Source organism: Danio rerio, chromosome 12 (assembly GCF_052040795.2).
Source record: "Danio rerio strain M-AB ecotype USA chromosome 12, GRCz13ab, whole genome shotgun sequence".
Taxonomy (NCBI): domain Eukaryota; kingdom Metazoa; phylum Chordata; class Actinopteri; order Cypriniformes; family Danionidae; genus Danio; species Danio rerio.
Window position 1 is genome coordinate 32,124,670 of NC_141032.1, and position 17,648 is coordinate 32,142,317.

The 17,648-nt window shown below is 36.2% G+C and overlaps 1 protein-coding gene and 1 long non-coding RNA gene across 2 annotated transcripts in view; one reads left to right on the forward strand and one right to left on the reverse strand.

Moving 5' to 3' along the window:
* gfra1b (gdnf family receptor alpha 1b) overlaps nucleotides 1–5,670 on the forward strand; it is a 53,857-nt gene extending 48,187 nt beyond the window's left edge. The window contains 2 exon segments of the mRNA NM_131731.1: nucleotides 2,618–2,662; nucleotides 5,521–5,670. Coding sequence (NP_571806.1) covers nucleotides 2,618–2,662; nucleotides 5,521–5,670 — 195 coding nt within the window.
* The window catches only part of LOC147834503 (uncharacterized), a 755,156-nt gene that overhangs the window by 170,606 nt on the left and 566,902 nt on the right, over nucleotides 1–17,648 (reverse strand). The window lies entirely within an intron of this gene.

The window sequence follows — 17,648 nt, forward strand, 5'->3', positions numbered from 1 at the left end:
GTGAGCGAACTGGCACCATTGTCCTGTGACACAATAAATGTGCCAATAAATACACATAATTACCCAATATTAATTAAAACTGTTTTGATTAAAGTATATCTGAAGCAATGTTTTTTTTAATATATATTCCATGTACTCCTGACATTAAATACAGATATAAAGCTGCTATAAACCTTTATAAAGTCCATCCATACAAAATACATTACAAAAAAAATGGATTGAAAAAAGTATTGATACAAGTTTTTTTTCATTCTAATGCTAATACTTTTTGTTCAAATAATAATGATGATAATATTAATAATATTAATAATAATAATAATAATAATAATAATAATGATGATGATGATGATGATAATGATTATGATAATAATAATAATAATAATAATACAAATTATGAAATTATATTAGAGAAAAAAAACATGCATTTAATTATATGAAACATTTATTTTAATAAAACAAAATATGAGCCATATGCTTTGAGCCAGTCAAGTTAATATTTAAAAATATTATTTTTAAAAATTGTTTCTCACAGCGTTTTATGATTTTGTAAAGACCCACAACAAATTTTGTTGTCTAAATAGCACAATTTCAACATTGATCAAACTAAAGAATTTGGGCTCTTTTTAATGATCTGAGCACAAAGTCTAAAGCACATGATGCAACAGCATTAAGGACATGTCGGAATCCTCTTTTGCTATTTTAAGGATGGGAAAATACACTCTGCACCCCAGCGCATGGTCTAACAGGGTTGTTCTTATTCTCTTAATGACTTATGGGTGTGTTTTGAGTATAACATCTATTAAACCAATCAGAGTCTTCTCTCCCGTTGCTTATAAGAGTCGGTTTTGTCGCACCATGGCGCATTTGCTGTTTACATAGCGAACTTTGTAAGTGGAAAAATTGAACGTTTCACTAGTGAGAAAACAGTTAAACAGACCATCTGCAGCCTGAGGATAAAGAACAAGCCTCCTCCATTCAGCCACTTTACTTTCTCTTTAATCCTTTACTTTCGTGGAGCAAGAAAATTGTGGAAACTCACTCAATTGAAGACATTCATTAGCTTATATATTTAATTTTGTAATTTTGTTTGTTTAGCGCAACGATTTGTTTCAAAAATATTTCTAAATTAAGTTCTAATTTCCAGCAAACGAATAAATGAGCAATAATAACGAAGTGAGGTCAAAATAGAGTTAAAAGAGTTACATCCAAAGACACATCCTATACTTATGCCCCATATGGTGATCCCAAACCCGACAGGTGGACAAATCTAAACTGTTTTTATTTAAACAAACATAAATGTGCATATAATTAATATTATTTCTAATAATAAAACATTATACAAATGCAAATTGTCATGAATAAACTGCAAAAAGCCCCCCAACATGTAGGCATTGGTTATATAAAATAATAATTCTGTAACATTTTAATCTAACAATTGTTTTCATATGTAAAGATATTTGTGTATTGCTGTACATCCTGTACAGCTTTTAGTTGGTCAGTGGCGCAGTCACTTTTAGGTTTCTCAAAATAGCAACGCGCCAACAATGCGCCTTAACACACCTCCTTTTTTAGACCAGCACACCCATGAGTCCACAAAGTGGCACAAATGGATTTGCAATTTAAATAGCGTGGTGCAAAACGTGAATATTACAGTTGCGCTGGTCTGAAAATAGCAACAAATCACACCAAACATGCCTTGCGCCTAATTGCACTGGGTGTATGATAGGGCCCTTAATGTAGAAACGTTTCTTCAAAAATCCAAACATCAAATCTCGTCATGGGTCAAAATGAGTTATTTTATTTTCTAAGAAACAACAACCTCACAGGCATTCTTCATGAAACTGAACTTGTGTTTAACTTTTTTCTAAATCTGCAGCTCATAACAAACCCCAAATACAGAGCGCCAGATCCTCTCCTGCAGATACAGCGCAACAATTCATCATATTGCAGTAATAACAATATCATGATTTATTAGTAGACACAGTTTCTTTTGTCAGATAGACTTCCAGGAAGGCTATTAATCATTTTATCCCACAATGCTTTTCGCAAGAATTAGCTCTCGTTCTCTCTCCATTGTGCTGTACCGTTATTATATTCCAGATTCTCAGAGGAATCACTTTATCGTTTCAACAAACCTCTGCGTGTGTGTTTGTGTGTGTGTGTGAGAGAGAGTGAGGAACTGGATAGCAGAACGCAGTATTAAAATATATTGGTGTGTCACATATTGATGCAAACACACTGACCTCCTGCACACAATGAAACACACATTGTTTTAAAAAGAAGCAGGACCCAAGAGAGCCCAGTCGGCCACATCGGTGTAAACGTGTGGTGTTTGCATGTGGGTTGTAGGGCTCATTATCATAACATTACATCTCAGTCAGAAAGACCTCTCTTTCAGGCCAGAATCGCATGACCTCTATTTGCTGTGGTGAATTACAGTGCTTTATTGAGGCTGCGCTCGATTCAGATCACACTGAACTTGCTTTAGAGGGCTGCTAGATGGAAATGCTTCAGTCTGAGAAATGGTTTATAACACAAAACCTTGAAGAGCTTCTTGCAAGTAATTGACTTTTCAGTCTGTACTTTTCAGTCTGCCTCTTTTTCTCTTTCTTTACAGGCTCAGAAACTGAAAAGTAATGTTACTCTTGACGTTCTTTGTGTGGTAAGTGTCATACATTTCCACTTAGGCCACCTATATTCCTACAGTCATTTATGGACTGTTTGAACAAGATGCTTGCTGTACATTTTTGTGTCTAAGTAATCAAGCCTTTTTTGAATGCAAGACATGCCATATGTGTACACAACAGTATGGAAGTCCATATTTTATTTTATTTTATTATATTATATTATATTATATTATATTATATTATATTATATTATATTATATTATATTATATTATATTATATTATATTTATTATCTGATATTATATTATATTATATGAATATTACATTATATTAATTATATTATATTATATAAATTGTATTACATTATAAGAATATTATCTGATATTATCTGATATTATCCGATATTATATTATATTATATTATATTATATTATATTACATAACTTTAGTCACAGATTTAATGTATTTCTTCTTTATGTTGTTGTTGTTTTTTACGCATTGAGAGATTTCCACTGTACTTTATGCTCACATTATAATATGGGATAAAAATTTAGCATGAGTTTTTTTTTTTTTTTTTACTTAATTAAAACGATGTTGTTATTCTCACAATTACAAACTTAACTAACATACAATCACAGTTATAGAAATTAGATCGATTATAAAACAACACAATTGGGACCTTATTTCTTACAATTGCAAATTTTTCAAATCTGTGACTTTCTGAGGTGCCGTTTACGCTACATTTTTCACACTATTCACAATATACAGTCTAAAGGTTATTGCACACTGGATCAGTAAATTCCGTCCGTATTTTTCACATGTTAAAAAACTTATTCGACCTCATGTTGTGTTAATCGTATTGACACACTGCCTCTGAAGCTCTTGTGTATTATAGTATACATTCTAACTGGGTTTCATTTTGTTTTCGCATCCGAAAAAGTACTTTGAGAGCTGTTTTGACACTAGCAGGCCTGCGAGATCGCTTAAAATTAACTCTCAATATTGTACTATAAATTTTGGATTTTATTATTAATATGCTATATTAAAATGATCGAAGTAAAGCACTTACTCTAGTTCTCTGATTGATTCAAACTCGGCGCAAAGTCTCATGATCGGGTCTGCAACTAGTACATGCAAGTATGTTCATTACTGCATGAAGTGAAAGTCTCTCCTTGTGTATTTTTGTGTGAACTATTTAATATATCCACATAGTTGTCCAAATGAATGTCCTATGAGTGTTTTATAATGGACGCGCATACTGGAGGATCTAGCGAGGCTCAGTGTTGTTTCTGCATTAGAATGTCAAATAAATTTGCATCAGACAGGTTCTGGCGGAGCTGTTCACTGATCCTGTCAGCGATCTCCCAATAATATCCAGCTACAAACTCAACCGCCATCATATCGACACGTTTCAACAGATTTAGGGTGTTTTACTGTATTTTACTTGTTTGTATATTTTTCAATCGTACTGTACATATTTAATTGTAGATATTCAGTCCAGTTTCAAGCAGAAGCTGGTCTTTTGCAATCTCCATGTTGACCTGTGGTTCTCTTTGAATTTGTGTTTAAAAAAAAATTTTTAATATATAATATATTTTATAATTTTAGTTTTATATATTATTAAATTTAAACAAAAATAATATTTTTTTTCTAAAATGCTGATAATAGAAAATAATGTATATATACATTTTAAACAAACATTTTAAAGAAAATGTCAGAGAGATGGGCTTTCAAAAATTGATTGGAGAAAGAAGTAGGCCCCGAAGTGAAAAAGGTTGAGAACCCCTGCTCTAAGGCAAGTCATTTCACTCAGCAGCTATTTTTGAAATGCCTCTCGGCCAGTATGCTCAGGCATTCTGTTTGAATGGGGAAACATCAAACTCTCCAAAATTTGCCAAGTTTACAATGTCATTTCATATTAGGAAACAACTATAAAATAAAAACAACAACTGTCTTTAGTTTCATTTCTAAACAATAGAATCAGACAAAATCTGCAGAAACTCACGTCTGGTCCCAGCCCCTCCCCAGAAGAATCGTCAGCAAGCAATCGAGGATTGGCTCCTCTATTAGTAGGCGGGGCTTTCTTCGCCATATTGACCGTTACACTTTGCATTCAGGATAATCCAGCGCAGCTCTTTGATAATGAGCTGAAGTCTCCTTCCTCTCTATGCAGTATTGGATGAACACAATATGTAGTCTATACCTCTTTCTGTTTTGGAGAAGAAAAGAGAACAAAGCAACACTGCTCCAATTGATTTAAAAATGCATTTTTTTTTTTCAGAATGGATTAATTAAAACACATTGGACTCAGTGTGCAAGGTTTGTCTAAGTGGCAATTTTTTTTCGGATACATAAATGCACATGAAAGTATTAGACTTCAATGTGTAAAGTCATTCTAACACGATACATGACCATTTACGTTAATTGTGTATACGCTTTTACTATACAAAGTATTGTAATACCAGTCAAAGAGCGTGGATAACCGTGACTTTGTTTTTAATAGTTTGTGTTTCAGTTAATCTATAATGAAACAGAACACCAGAAGTCCTAAACTGGATCAACGATGCCGGAGTAGTGTGGATGACACAAACAAAACCTGTGCGATTTAAAATGAAGAGATATGCTGCATATTATCCATCACAGTCAGAAGAAAAAAGTCCCAAATGTCAGTTGCAAATTGTAAGCTAGAAAGTGATCATTTTGAGAAAAAGTACTAGAATAGCTTAAGTGGGCTTCCGTAATAAGCAATGCATTAGAAACATCTATAAGTGAAAAAAGTAGCTTTCTTTTTGCTTGACATATCACTTTTTTTCTGATAAAACATCTATAAGAATCAAAAAATGACATTGCACAGAACAGAATGCCTGAAATTCAAAATATGACCTTTCTCCACAGGATCAGCAGCTGAATGACCCCAGTAGCTTTAATGCAATCACTCGGAGCTCGACTAGTGCTGTCTGTCTGGTGGACTGGACTGTTCTTCTGCTGCTGTCTCTGCTCTCAATTCTTCACCTCGACCATCTTACAGCCTCACAAACTGTATAGCTGCTCCCAGATCAGACCTGCTGCTGCTGCCTCTGTACCATACAAAAAGATGTTGTATTTTGAGTTTTTCCGCAAGTGGTTTCTGTGCGCGCTGTGGTGTTTCAGTGTGATGAAACTATTCTTGGTACACCCGCTTTTCTTTCTCACTTATTGGAGATAATGGACAAACATGGACGCAATCAGAAAGCTCATCTAGGATTACTTTTGTCAGCAAGGTGTCACCTGAACTCTAATATGTGGTGCCATTTTTTGTACCATCACAGCAAGATCGGACAAAGAATACTGGAATTAATGGAGATGCAAGAACCACTACTGACAATGAGAGATTGATGCAGCTTCTGCATATTAGTGTGCTGCAGATGATCATTTATTTCCTCTGAGCTGATGCCAAGGGAAAGCCTGCAACTCTAACTAAGAGTGTCAAGCAGTGCACAGGATTTTTTGAAGGCTTATCAGCAAAACCTGCTGCTACAGTCCCTTATTAGGGCCCACAAACTCCATTCTCCCTCAAAGTGGCAGTGACTTTTTGTGGTGCTCCAGCTCGGATGATACGGTTTGGGAAACGAACATCAGGATAGACACAACACTTTATCACATCAACACACGGGCAGAGGATTTTTTTTTTTGTCCTTTTTTTTCTTTCTGGACTCGTTTAAATTTGTAAATGTCAAATCTATTTTAGTTTTTGTCCTCTCCAGTGAAACAAGGGTGAGAGCAATCTCCTTATTTTGAGAATTTCTGCCTCTACTTGTAAATACCATCTTTGTTTTATAACCATATTATTACGGTGGCCGAGAGAGCTTAACGTGCTGCAATTTAAGAAAACACATGCAACTGCAAATAACCAGCAAATTGAGAAATGATCTTCATCCATTTGACAGCACATGTGCTGCTAATCCTCTAAATTAAAATGTGCTGTATTTTCTCCATATGCCAACGATTTACGAAAACACGCTGCATTTTATGACAATGCAAACAAATCATGAAAATGTGCTGCATTTTCTCACAACGCAAACAATTTACGGAAATGTGCTGCATTCTCACAACGCAAACAATTTACAAAAATGTGCTGCATTTTCTCACAACGCAAATAATTTACGAAAACGTGCTGCATTTTCTCACAACGCAAACAATTTACGAAAACGTGCTGCATTTTCTCACAACGCAAACAATTTACGGAAATGTGCTGCATTCTCACAACGCAAACAACTTACGAAAACGTGCTGCATTTTCTCACAACGCAAACAATTTACGAAAACATGCTGCATTTTCTCACAACGCAAACAATTTACGGAAATGTGCTGCATTCTCACAACGCAAACAATTTACAAAAACGTGCTGCATTTTCTCACAACGCAATCAATTTACAAAAACGTGCTGCATTTTCTCACAACGCAAACAATTTACGAAAACGTGCTGCATTTTCTGACAATGCAAACAATTTACAAAAACGTGCTGCATTTTTTCACAACGCAAACAATTCACGAAAACGTGCTGCTTTTTCTGACAATGCAAACAATTTAAGAAAATGTGCTGCTTTTTCTGACAATACAAACAATTTACGAAAACTTGCTGCATTTTCTTACAATGCTAACAATTTACAAAAACGCGCTTTCATAAATTGTTTGCATTGTGAAAAAAGGCAGCACATTTTGTTCATTTGTTTGCATTGTGGTAAAATGCAGTGCGTTTTTCAATGTGTTTGCAATGTGAGGATTTGCAAATAGATGAAGATCTTTTCTTAATTTGCTGGCGTCTTTTGTAATTGCACTTGTTTTCTTAAATTGCAGCATGTTAAGCTTTCTCGGCCACCAAATATTATGCTTGATTTCTAACATGTTTATTTATTATTATTATTTTTTTTTTTTTGGCTAGTGTTTCACCTCTGTTGTGTGAACTATGACTTACGTTTTAGTGATGAAATCCAGAAGTAACTTTGAGGGTTGATACCACAGTCCAGTATGTGTCAAGTGTGCTCTTTGTACATTCAGTGAGAACGTTTTCTTTTGCTCATCCCCAAAAAAAAAAAAAAAAAAAAAAAAAACGAAGAAGAAGTGCTCTCCAAGTATCATTTCTGCATTGTTGTTGTACTGGTTAGCTGTAAAAGAAAAATATATATAGATAAACATATAGAACAGGGCTGTAAGACATGCAAGAGACAAAGACAAACTTACATTAAACAAACTAAAGAAGGTCTTTTAACGTCTTTATTTATATTTATTGTTTTTAATACACATGCGGTCAGTAAACTGTAAAGGTCTCGTGAAAGGCTTTGAAATGGGCATTTTCATTCAATGTTTGATGTAATCTCAACTGAAAAATGAAGAGAGGGTGGGGCATAGCGTAGCCCATGCCAGTTTTAAAAAGCAGTCAATAGTATTGTATCACAGTTCTGCCAGCGAGAGTGGTTGAGCTAAAGCACATATAATGAAAAGCAAATCGGAAGCGTCTTAAAAGGGGGCGGGCATGTCAGATACTAAAGAGCATTTAGGTCCAGCTTTGATGAGAAACTGAAGTATGAGGTCATGTAAAAAAACATTGATCCATTTGGACGGAGGATACAAACGGCATGTTTATATTTTTATATCTCAAAAAGGCACATTTTGTGACTATTTTGGAACACACCAACATATTGATGTCCTTAAAATTAACAGACTATATTTTAATTTCATGTAACCTATAAAAAATTCAATGAACAGCAGTATACCTGCCAACATTTGTCTCGAGGAGACCGGGGCGAGGTGGGGTTTGTGGTGGTGACAATGGCTTTGTGTGTTTGTCTGAATAACACAGTAATAACAGTTGAGAACCGGGTTAATAACTTTTCCGTGGTGTTATTAACTGTACTATGGATGAGCAGGGTCCGTCTGCACACTTCAAGACAGGACGTAGCATGAAGGGGCCTTAGAGGCATAACTTGCAGTACGTTAGAGGCATAACTTAAAGTTATGGAGACCCACGTCAAAACTATGTTGTCGACAACATGGCATTGTACATCAGTTATTAACGTCTACACATACTCCACACTTAAACCCAACCATCACTGTTAATAAAGTCTACACCTTCCCCAAATTAACCATCTTAGTTATTAATGTCTATATCTAACCCAACCATCACAGTTATTAACGTATACTTCCCAACCTTTAACCCAACTATCACAGTTATTAACGTATACTTCCCAACCTTTAACCCAACTATCACAGTTATTAACGTCTACTTCCCCAACCTTTAACCCAACTATCACAGTTATTAACGTCTACTTCCCCAACCTTTAACCCAACCATCACAGTTATTAACGTCTACTTCCCCACCTTTAACCCAACTATCACAGTTATTAACGTCTACTTCCCAACCTTTAACCCAACCATCACAGTTATTAACGTCTACTTCCCAACCTTTAACCCCCCATCACAGTTATTAACGTCTACTTCTTCAACCTTTAACCCCCCCATCACAGTTATTAACGTCTACTTCCCAACGTTTAACCCAACTATCAGTTATTAACGTATACTTCCCCAACCTTTAACCCAACTATCACAGTTATTAACGTCTACTTCCCCAACCTTTAACCCAACTATCACAGTTATTAACGTCTACTTCTTCAACCTTTAACCCAAACATCACAGTTATTAACGTCTACTTACCAACCTTTAACCCAACTATCACAGTTATTAACGTCTACTTCCCAACCTTTAACCCAACTATTACAGTTATTAACGTCTACTTCCCAACCTTTAACCCAACTATCACAGTTATTAACGTCTACTTCCCAACCTTTAACCCAACCATCACAGTTATTAACGTCTACTTCCCAACCTTTAACCCAACTATCACAGTTATTAACGTCTACTTCCCAACCTTTAACCCAACTATCACAGTTATTAACGTCTACTTCCCCAACCTTTAACCCCCCATCACAGTTATTAACGTCTACTTCTTCAACCTTTAACCCAACCATCACAGTTATTAACGTCTACTTCCTCAACCTTTAACCCAACCATCACAGTTATTAACGTCTACTTCCCAACCTTTAACCCAACTATCACAGTTATTAACGTATACTTCCCAACCTTTAACCCAACTATCACAGTTATTAACGTCTACTTCCCCAACCTTTAACCCAACTATCACAGTTATTAACGTCTACTTCTTCAACCTTTAACCCAACCATCACAGTTATTAACGTCTACTTCCCAACCTTTAACCCAACCATCACAGTTATTAACGTCTACTTCCCAACCTTTAACCCCCCATCACAGTTATTAACGTCTACTTCTTCAACCTTTAACCCCCCCATCACAGTTATTAACGTCTACTTCCCCAACCTTTAACCCAACTATCACAGTTATTAACGTCTACTTCCCCAACCTTTAACCCAACTATCACAGTTATTAACGTCTACTTCTTCAACCTTTAACCCAAACATCACAGTTATTAACGTCTACTTACCAACCTTTAACCCAACTATCACAGTTATTAACGTCTACTTCCCAACCTTTAACCCAACTATTACAGTTATTAACGTCTACTTCCCAACCTTTAACCCAACTATCACAGTTATTAACGTCTACTTCCCAACCTTTAACCCAACCATCACAGTTATTAACGTCTACTTCCCAACCTTTAACCCAACTATCACAGTTATTAACGTCTACTTCCCCAACCTTTAACCCCCCATCACAGTTATTAACGTCTACTTCCCAACCTTTAACCCAACTATCACAGTTATTAACGTCTACTTCCCAACCTTTAACCCAACTATCACAGTTATTAACGTCTACTTCCCCAACCTTTAACCCCCCATCACAGTTATTAACGTCTACTTCTTCAACCTTTAACCCAACCATCACAGTTATTAACGTCTACTTCCTCAACCTTTAACCCAACCATCACAGTTATTAACGTCTACTTCCCAACCTTTAACCCAACTATCACAGTTATTAACGTATACTTCCCAACCTTTAACCCAACTATCACAGTTATTAACGTATACTTCCCAACCTTTAACCCAACTATCACAGTTATTAACGTCTACTTCCCCAACCTTTAACCCAACTATCACAGTTATTAACGTCTACTTCTTCAACCTTTAACCCAACCATCACAGATATTAACGTCTACTTCCCAAACCTTTAACCCCACCATCACAGATATTAACGCCTACTTTCCAACCTTTAACCCAACTATCACAGTTATTAACGACTACATCTTCCCCAACCTTTAACCGAACCATCACAGTTATTTAGTCTACTTCCCAACCTTTGAACCAACCATCACAGTTATTAACGACTACATCTTCCCTAACCCTAAACCCAACCATCATTGTTATTAAGGTCTACATCTACCATAATATCAGTTATTAATATCTACACCTTCCCCAAACCTAAACCCAACCATCAAATTTATTAAAGTCTACACCTTCTATAACCCTAAACCCAACCATCATAGTTATTAATTGTCTACACCTTACCTAACCCTTAACCCAATCATCATAGTTATTAACGTCTACACCTTCTCCAACCATCAACGTTTTTAACGTCTTTTCCCAAGCCTAAACCCAACCATCACAGTTATTAATGTCTACACCTTACCTAACCCTTAACCCTATCAAAGTTATTAACGTCTACACCTTCCCCAACCATCACAGTTATTAACGTCTACGCCTTTCCCAAGCCTAAACCCAACCATCACAGTTATTAACATCTACACCTTCCCCAACTCTAAACCCAACCATCATTGTTAATAATGTTAACACCTTCCCCAAACCTAAACCCAACCATCACAGTTAATAATGTCTACGCCTTACCTAACCCTATGAAATACAGGAGGTATGACGAGAAATGACAGCAAATGCATTTAAAATCACAATAGGTTCTATTTGAAATAAATGCTGCTTTTCAAAGTTCATGCAAGTAATGTTTCTTAAGCATCGCATCAGCACATTAGAATGATTTCAGAAGAATTCAAAAGATCCAAACAGGTGAACTTAATAAAAAGTCAAATTTGGATTTGTTTTTTTTTGTTGTTGGAAGAGGCCCAAAGGGGATCATCATATTTAAGATTGTGTGGCGTGAAAAAGTGTTAAAAACTCGCTAAGCTAGAAGTGTACGTCAGACAGTTTTCTGTCAGACTGTGCCATTTAGTGCTAAAGAAGACATGCTGCCAGTGTCAGTAAATGTGTAAAGACTATAATTGAAGCGCTCTTGGATTCTCATTACTAAAATAGAATGTGAACTGGATGTCTGCTTCTCCTATGGATTAGCCTGTGCGAGTGTGTCTTTCACAGGCCAAAAGCGTCATGTGCTTTACACTTTACAACATTTAACTTGACACACGAACAGGAAGCCATAAAAAGCTCTTGTGGTTTAGTGAGGGGCTGTCAGTTTGACTGATGACTCAAATGTCATAGACTGGCTTAGCAGTTTTAAAAAGAAATAGCTGCAGAATAAATAAGACATATTTTAGATAAACTTTTTTTAGTAATACTTAAAATATGATTTTATATTTACATTTGTGAACTACAGTGTGTGTGTGTGTGTGGGGGGGGGGGGGGGGTATTCAGCACACCATGGAAAACATATTCTAAAGGAGCTGTTGACATGGAATTGAACCAGATTTTGCTAAAAACCTAAACAATACAAACATAAAAAATTCTTGGTGATGGCAGCTTAAAGACGACTCTTGTGTGGAGTATAAAGTCACAAGCATTGCTTAGGTGTGAGTTTTTCACAGACTTCAACAGAGTGTAAAAATGCTGACGGTTCTTTGGGTCTCGTCAATCAAATCTAATCTTTATATTGTATTTTCTTTAGGGTTCAAGTCACAGGATTGGCTTTGTCAATCTGCAGCTTGATTTTCTTTCTCTGAAATCATTTGAGTTTCCTTAGCTGTTTTGATTTATTGTCTGTCTGAAATGTCCCTCCTGGTTTCATCTTCATCGTCTTTGTGTAGATGTTACACTGAAGCAGCAATTCATTTAAACTGACGAAGGCCAAAGGGTTGCTGAAGAACTACAGAGAGATTTTAGTTGCTGTCTGGGCTTTCACTGCCATACGCATCCCTTTCTTTATGTGTTCAATACTTTTTCTTTTGTCATTTCATTTAATCTGATTACACATTTTAATTTGTAAACTAATTCGATTTGTTTTCTTTGGATATATGGATGTCTTTGGTTGTTACCAACATCTGGTGAAAATGTCAAGCCAACTGCACGTTTAGAAATATTTCTGTGAAAAACGGTGACATGTTGAATACTTATTTCTCCCACCCTATATTACTTAACATAACCTAACAATAAAAAATAATAAAAAAAAATAATTCCAAAATATTTAAAGGTTACATTTTATTTTATAATGTCCAGATTATTCTGTAATTAATTGCCAAATAATATTAACTAACAGCATGTACTTGAGAGTTGGTTTAGGGTGACAAATGTTGCTGTATACTCTTTTTACATAAAATATTACCATATTAAAATAAAGTTGTATTACTGTAGTTAACCTTAGTTAATTCATTAGATAACACCAATAAATGATGTACAATTCATTTCACTTAATCTTTGTTAATGTTAACTAAATATACAGTTGAAGTGAGAATTATTAGCCTCCCTTTCTATTTTTTTTTAAAAATATTTTCAGAGGAAAATCTTCAGGAAATCTTCAGAGTATGTCTGCTAATATTTTTACTTCTGGAGAAAGTGTTATTTGTTTTATTTTGGCTAGAATAATAGCAGTTTTTAATATTTCAAACAACATTTTAAGGTCAAAATTATTAGCCCCTTTAAGCTATATTTTTTGCGACAGTCTACAGCAGGGGTTCACTTTTCAGCCCGCGACCCCCAAAATAACATTGTCAGTGACTCACCATCCCCAATATCCTCTGAGGTGTTTATAAATACAGAAATCTTGCATGCAATAGTGCACACACAGACCAATAGACCCAAGTCTATTCTTGTTTTTTTATGTATGCCAGTGCTGTAAATGTGCCAGAAAGTTTAACCTGGTATTATAAAATCAATCTGCTGCATCTGACGCTATTGCTGTGTCTTAAATATAATGTAATAACCCAAGGTCCAATAGAACTATAAGCTACTATAGTAACTTGTATATAGTAAGTATAAACAACTTTTTTTTTCTCATCAGTAGATTTTGGATAAAATATGTTAATTCTTATGGTTTAATAAAAATAAATAGATTTTTGGAAATCACCAGGCGACTCCCGATCAATGTCCTGCAACCACTTTGTGGATCTTGACCCCCACTTTGAGAACCACTGGTCTACAGAACAAGTCACTGTTATACAATAACTTGCCTAATTACCCTAACCTGCCTAGTTAACCTAATTAACCTAGTTAAGCCTTTAAATATCACTTTAAAGTGTATAAAAGTGTCTTGAAAAATATCTAGTCAAATATTATTTAAAATGGTAACTGTCATCATGGCAAAGATAAATTAAATCAGTTATTATAAAAATTATGTTTAGAAATGTGTTGAAAGAAATCTTCTCTTTGTTAATCAAAAATTAGAGAAAAAATTAAACAATGGGGCTAATAATTCTGACTTCAGCTGTATTAATTAGTTATTATAGACAGCAACAACTGTTGTTATCCATGGATCAGAGAGCTCCCAGATTTCATCTCAAAACCAACTTAAATATGTTCTGAAGATGAACATTCAGAGCTCAGGGAATTGAAACAACATGTAGGCGAGTAATTAATGGCAGAATTGTACTTTTTGGCTCAACTTACCCTTTAATAAATCCTGTAAATGGCAAAACCTGACTACCAGAAGCGGTGTGAAAGCCAGCAGCAGTTTACCTGGCTGTCATCAACATACAGGCTGCCTCAGTTTGACTGTTCTGAGCAACCTTATCAGGCTGGATTAACTTTCACTCCGAGCTGGCAGGATTAAGCGATAATAGGGACATGATTGTCAGTCGGATCACATCAGTCCACTCTCCCCAGGACAATAACACACACAAGGACGCAACCCAGTTCACCTAGCGCTCCCTTAACATGCTGTACCAGGACGTGATGTTTCTTAACACCGGCTCCAGACACGATGATTGAACATGTGTCCGAAAGACCGGCTGAGGATTTATTAACAGTGTCACATTGAGGGGGAAAAATGTGAATTTATGAGAAATTTGCACAGTGGGAAACAAGAAACGTTGAGAGGCGAGATTTAATAATCGCTCGAGCGGAGTCTGTTTGGAAAGAAAAGGATCACAGCGTGCCATTGTAATTGCAGAGCATCGCAGATTTGCATCAAGCACAATATGAGCTGCGAAGCAGGAATGAAAAGCAAATGACACGGTATCAAATAAATGAACAATTTTTATGAGCTGGGTGTCTGGTCTGTTAAGAAAAGCCAGGCTGATTAAAAATACCTTCAAATACACAACAAGCACAGCCGCATGCAAACCTCGATGAAAGAGTGAAATAATTGTGTCCCTCAAATAAGAGACGCACAGAAGACAGTGAACAATGTAATCAGTGTGTACTGTCTGCTCTCAGAGAGGAACTGGTATCTAATTACCTCACCCTTGACCTTGGGGCCTGGCGATGTTGCTCTTTTTTTCCTCCCCAGGAGAACTCTTTTACCGTTCTGCAAAAGTGCCACTTCTAAACTTACGACTGCACTTTTTATCTTATTTGTGGTAAATGTCAGAATCTCAGGCGCTGTTTGTTATTGATTTCCTTCAAAGCTACTGAAGGCCACTGGTAATACAGCAGGTTAGTGATTTGACTCATTGATAATGACAAGATTTAAGGCCCGAGTTTTACTCTCCAGTGGAAAAACTGTGAAGAGTGAAGAGGAGTGAATTCACTAAATAGTTACAGCACAAAGGCCATCCACTACTCTTATTCAGTCACAATACACTATCTAAATTAACCAGGTGCTGACTAATGGCATTACAGCTTATAGGACTTATTGATTGGTATTAACCATTCATTCATTTATTTTCCTTTGGCTTAGTCCCTTTTTTATCAGGGCTTACAAAAGCGAAATAAACTGTCAACAATTCTTGCACTATTTTTACGCAGCAGATGCCCTTCCAGCCGCAACATACATTATGGCCAGTTTAGTTTATTCAATTTACTTATACCACACAACATAGGCTCATTCTGAAAGCCATATATACATTTCTGGAGATCACAAATTATATAGGCAGAGCTCTGTATGGCTGCATTTCGTCTTTAAAATGAATGCTACGGGGCGGTATAACACATTCTTTTTCTCGCTTACCAGCTGACCCCTTACCTTCGTATGAATGGCTTTTCCGCTGTAATGTTACCAGTTTGTCAGGTAGCTCGACAATGCACATCAGTGGACTTCAGACACAAAGCGAGTTGACCGCGACAACGTGGTTCGACTCGGATGACGAGCTATTCCAGAAAGCAGGTAAGACAAAGGCTAAAAAATAAAATAAACAAGTAAATAACAGGGTGAGAATGTGGTAAAATCTGAAAGTGTAAAAATCAGGGGGCTTTTCTTTCTCTGCATTTCTTTTTAAAACACTGCGGTTGGATTTAGGAAAGGGGGTGGGCGTAGGGAATACCAGAGCACCCGGAGGAAACCCAAGTGAACTTTATTAGCCATTCAGATTTAACTTTCCATCTAATGCTTGCTTAAAATGAATCATTTAATAATTAATGTTAAATGTATTATTAGGCAACTGTAAAAATATAAGTACTACACTCGCTCTACTCCTATCTTATACTCACCCTCAATTGGTTCCAAACCTTTATTGTTATTATTTTTCAGTTAAACAAAAAATAAATATTTTAAAATATTTTTGGAAACCAGTCTCCATTAACATACATGTACACAGTAGCAATCAAAATGGAAGTCGATGACTACCAGTTTACAATATTATGAGCATCTTCTATTTATATTAACAGTAGAAAAAAGAAACTCATAAAGGTTTGAAACCAATTTGTGAGTAAAATATAAGAGATTTTCATTTTTGGTTGAACTTTACGCAACTTCAGCTGATTTCAATCATTCATTAATTTTCCTTTGGCTTAGTTCCTTTAATGTTAGGGGTCGCCACAGCGGAATGAACCACCAACTACTCCAGTATATTTTTTACACAGCGGATGCACAGCCGCAACCTAGTACTGGGAAATACCCATACACTCTCTCATTCACACGCAATCAAACACTATGGCCAATTTTGTTCATCCAATTCACCATGTCTTAGAATTGTGGAGGAAACCAGAGCACCCAAAGGAAAACCATGCAAACATGGGGAGAACAACTCTAACAACTCTCAAACTCCACAAAGAAATGCCAACTGGCCCAGCCGGGACTGAACCCCAGCAACCTTCTTGATGTGAGGTGGCAGTGCTAACCACTAAGCCGCCATGCCCCCTGCTGATTTCAATTCATTTTCTTAGTCCCTTTATTATTCTGGGGCCGCCACAGTGGAATGAACCCCCAACTTATCCTACATATGTTTTACACAGCGGATGTCCTTCCAGCTGCATCCCATCAATAGGAAACATCTATACACACTCATTCACACACATACACCACAGACAATCTGGCGTACCTAATTCCCCGGTAACGCATGTCTTTGGACTTATGGGGGAAACCGAAGCACACGGAGCAAACCCACACAATTCCCGAGGAGAACAAGCAAACTCCACACAGATATGCCAACTGACCGGGCCTAGGCTCGAACCAGCGACCTTCTTGCTGTGAGGCGATCATGCTACCCACTGTGCCACATGACACCCCTGATTTCAATTCAGATTCAATTTATTTTGAAAATGATTCATTTGTAATTGGATTAGTATTATAATGTAATAAAGTAAGTCATATCATAATGAGTGGCTCAGATCAAACTAAAATTTCATTCAGATTAAGGACTGACTTTAACCATGTCTAGTCTAAATTACAGGACATGTAAATATTGAAAACTGACACAGGTTATGCATGTGCAAAGATGTAAAAACTGTTTAATAACTTCTG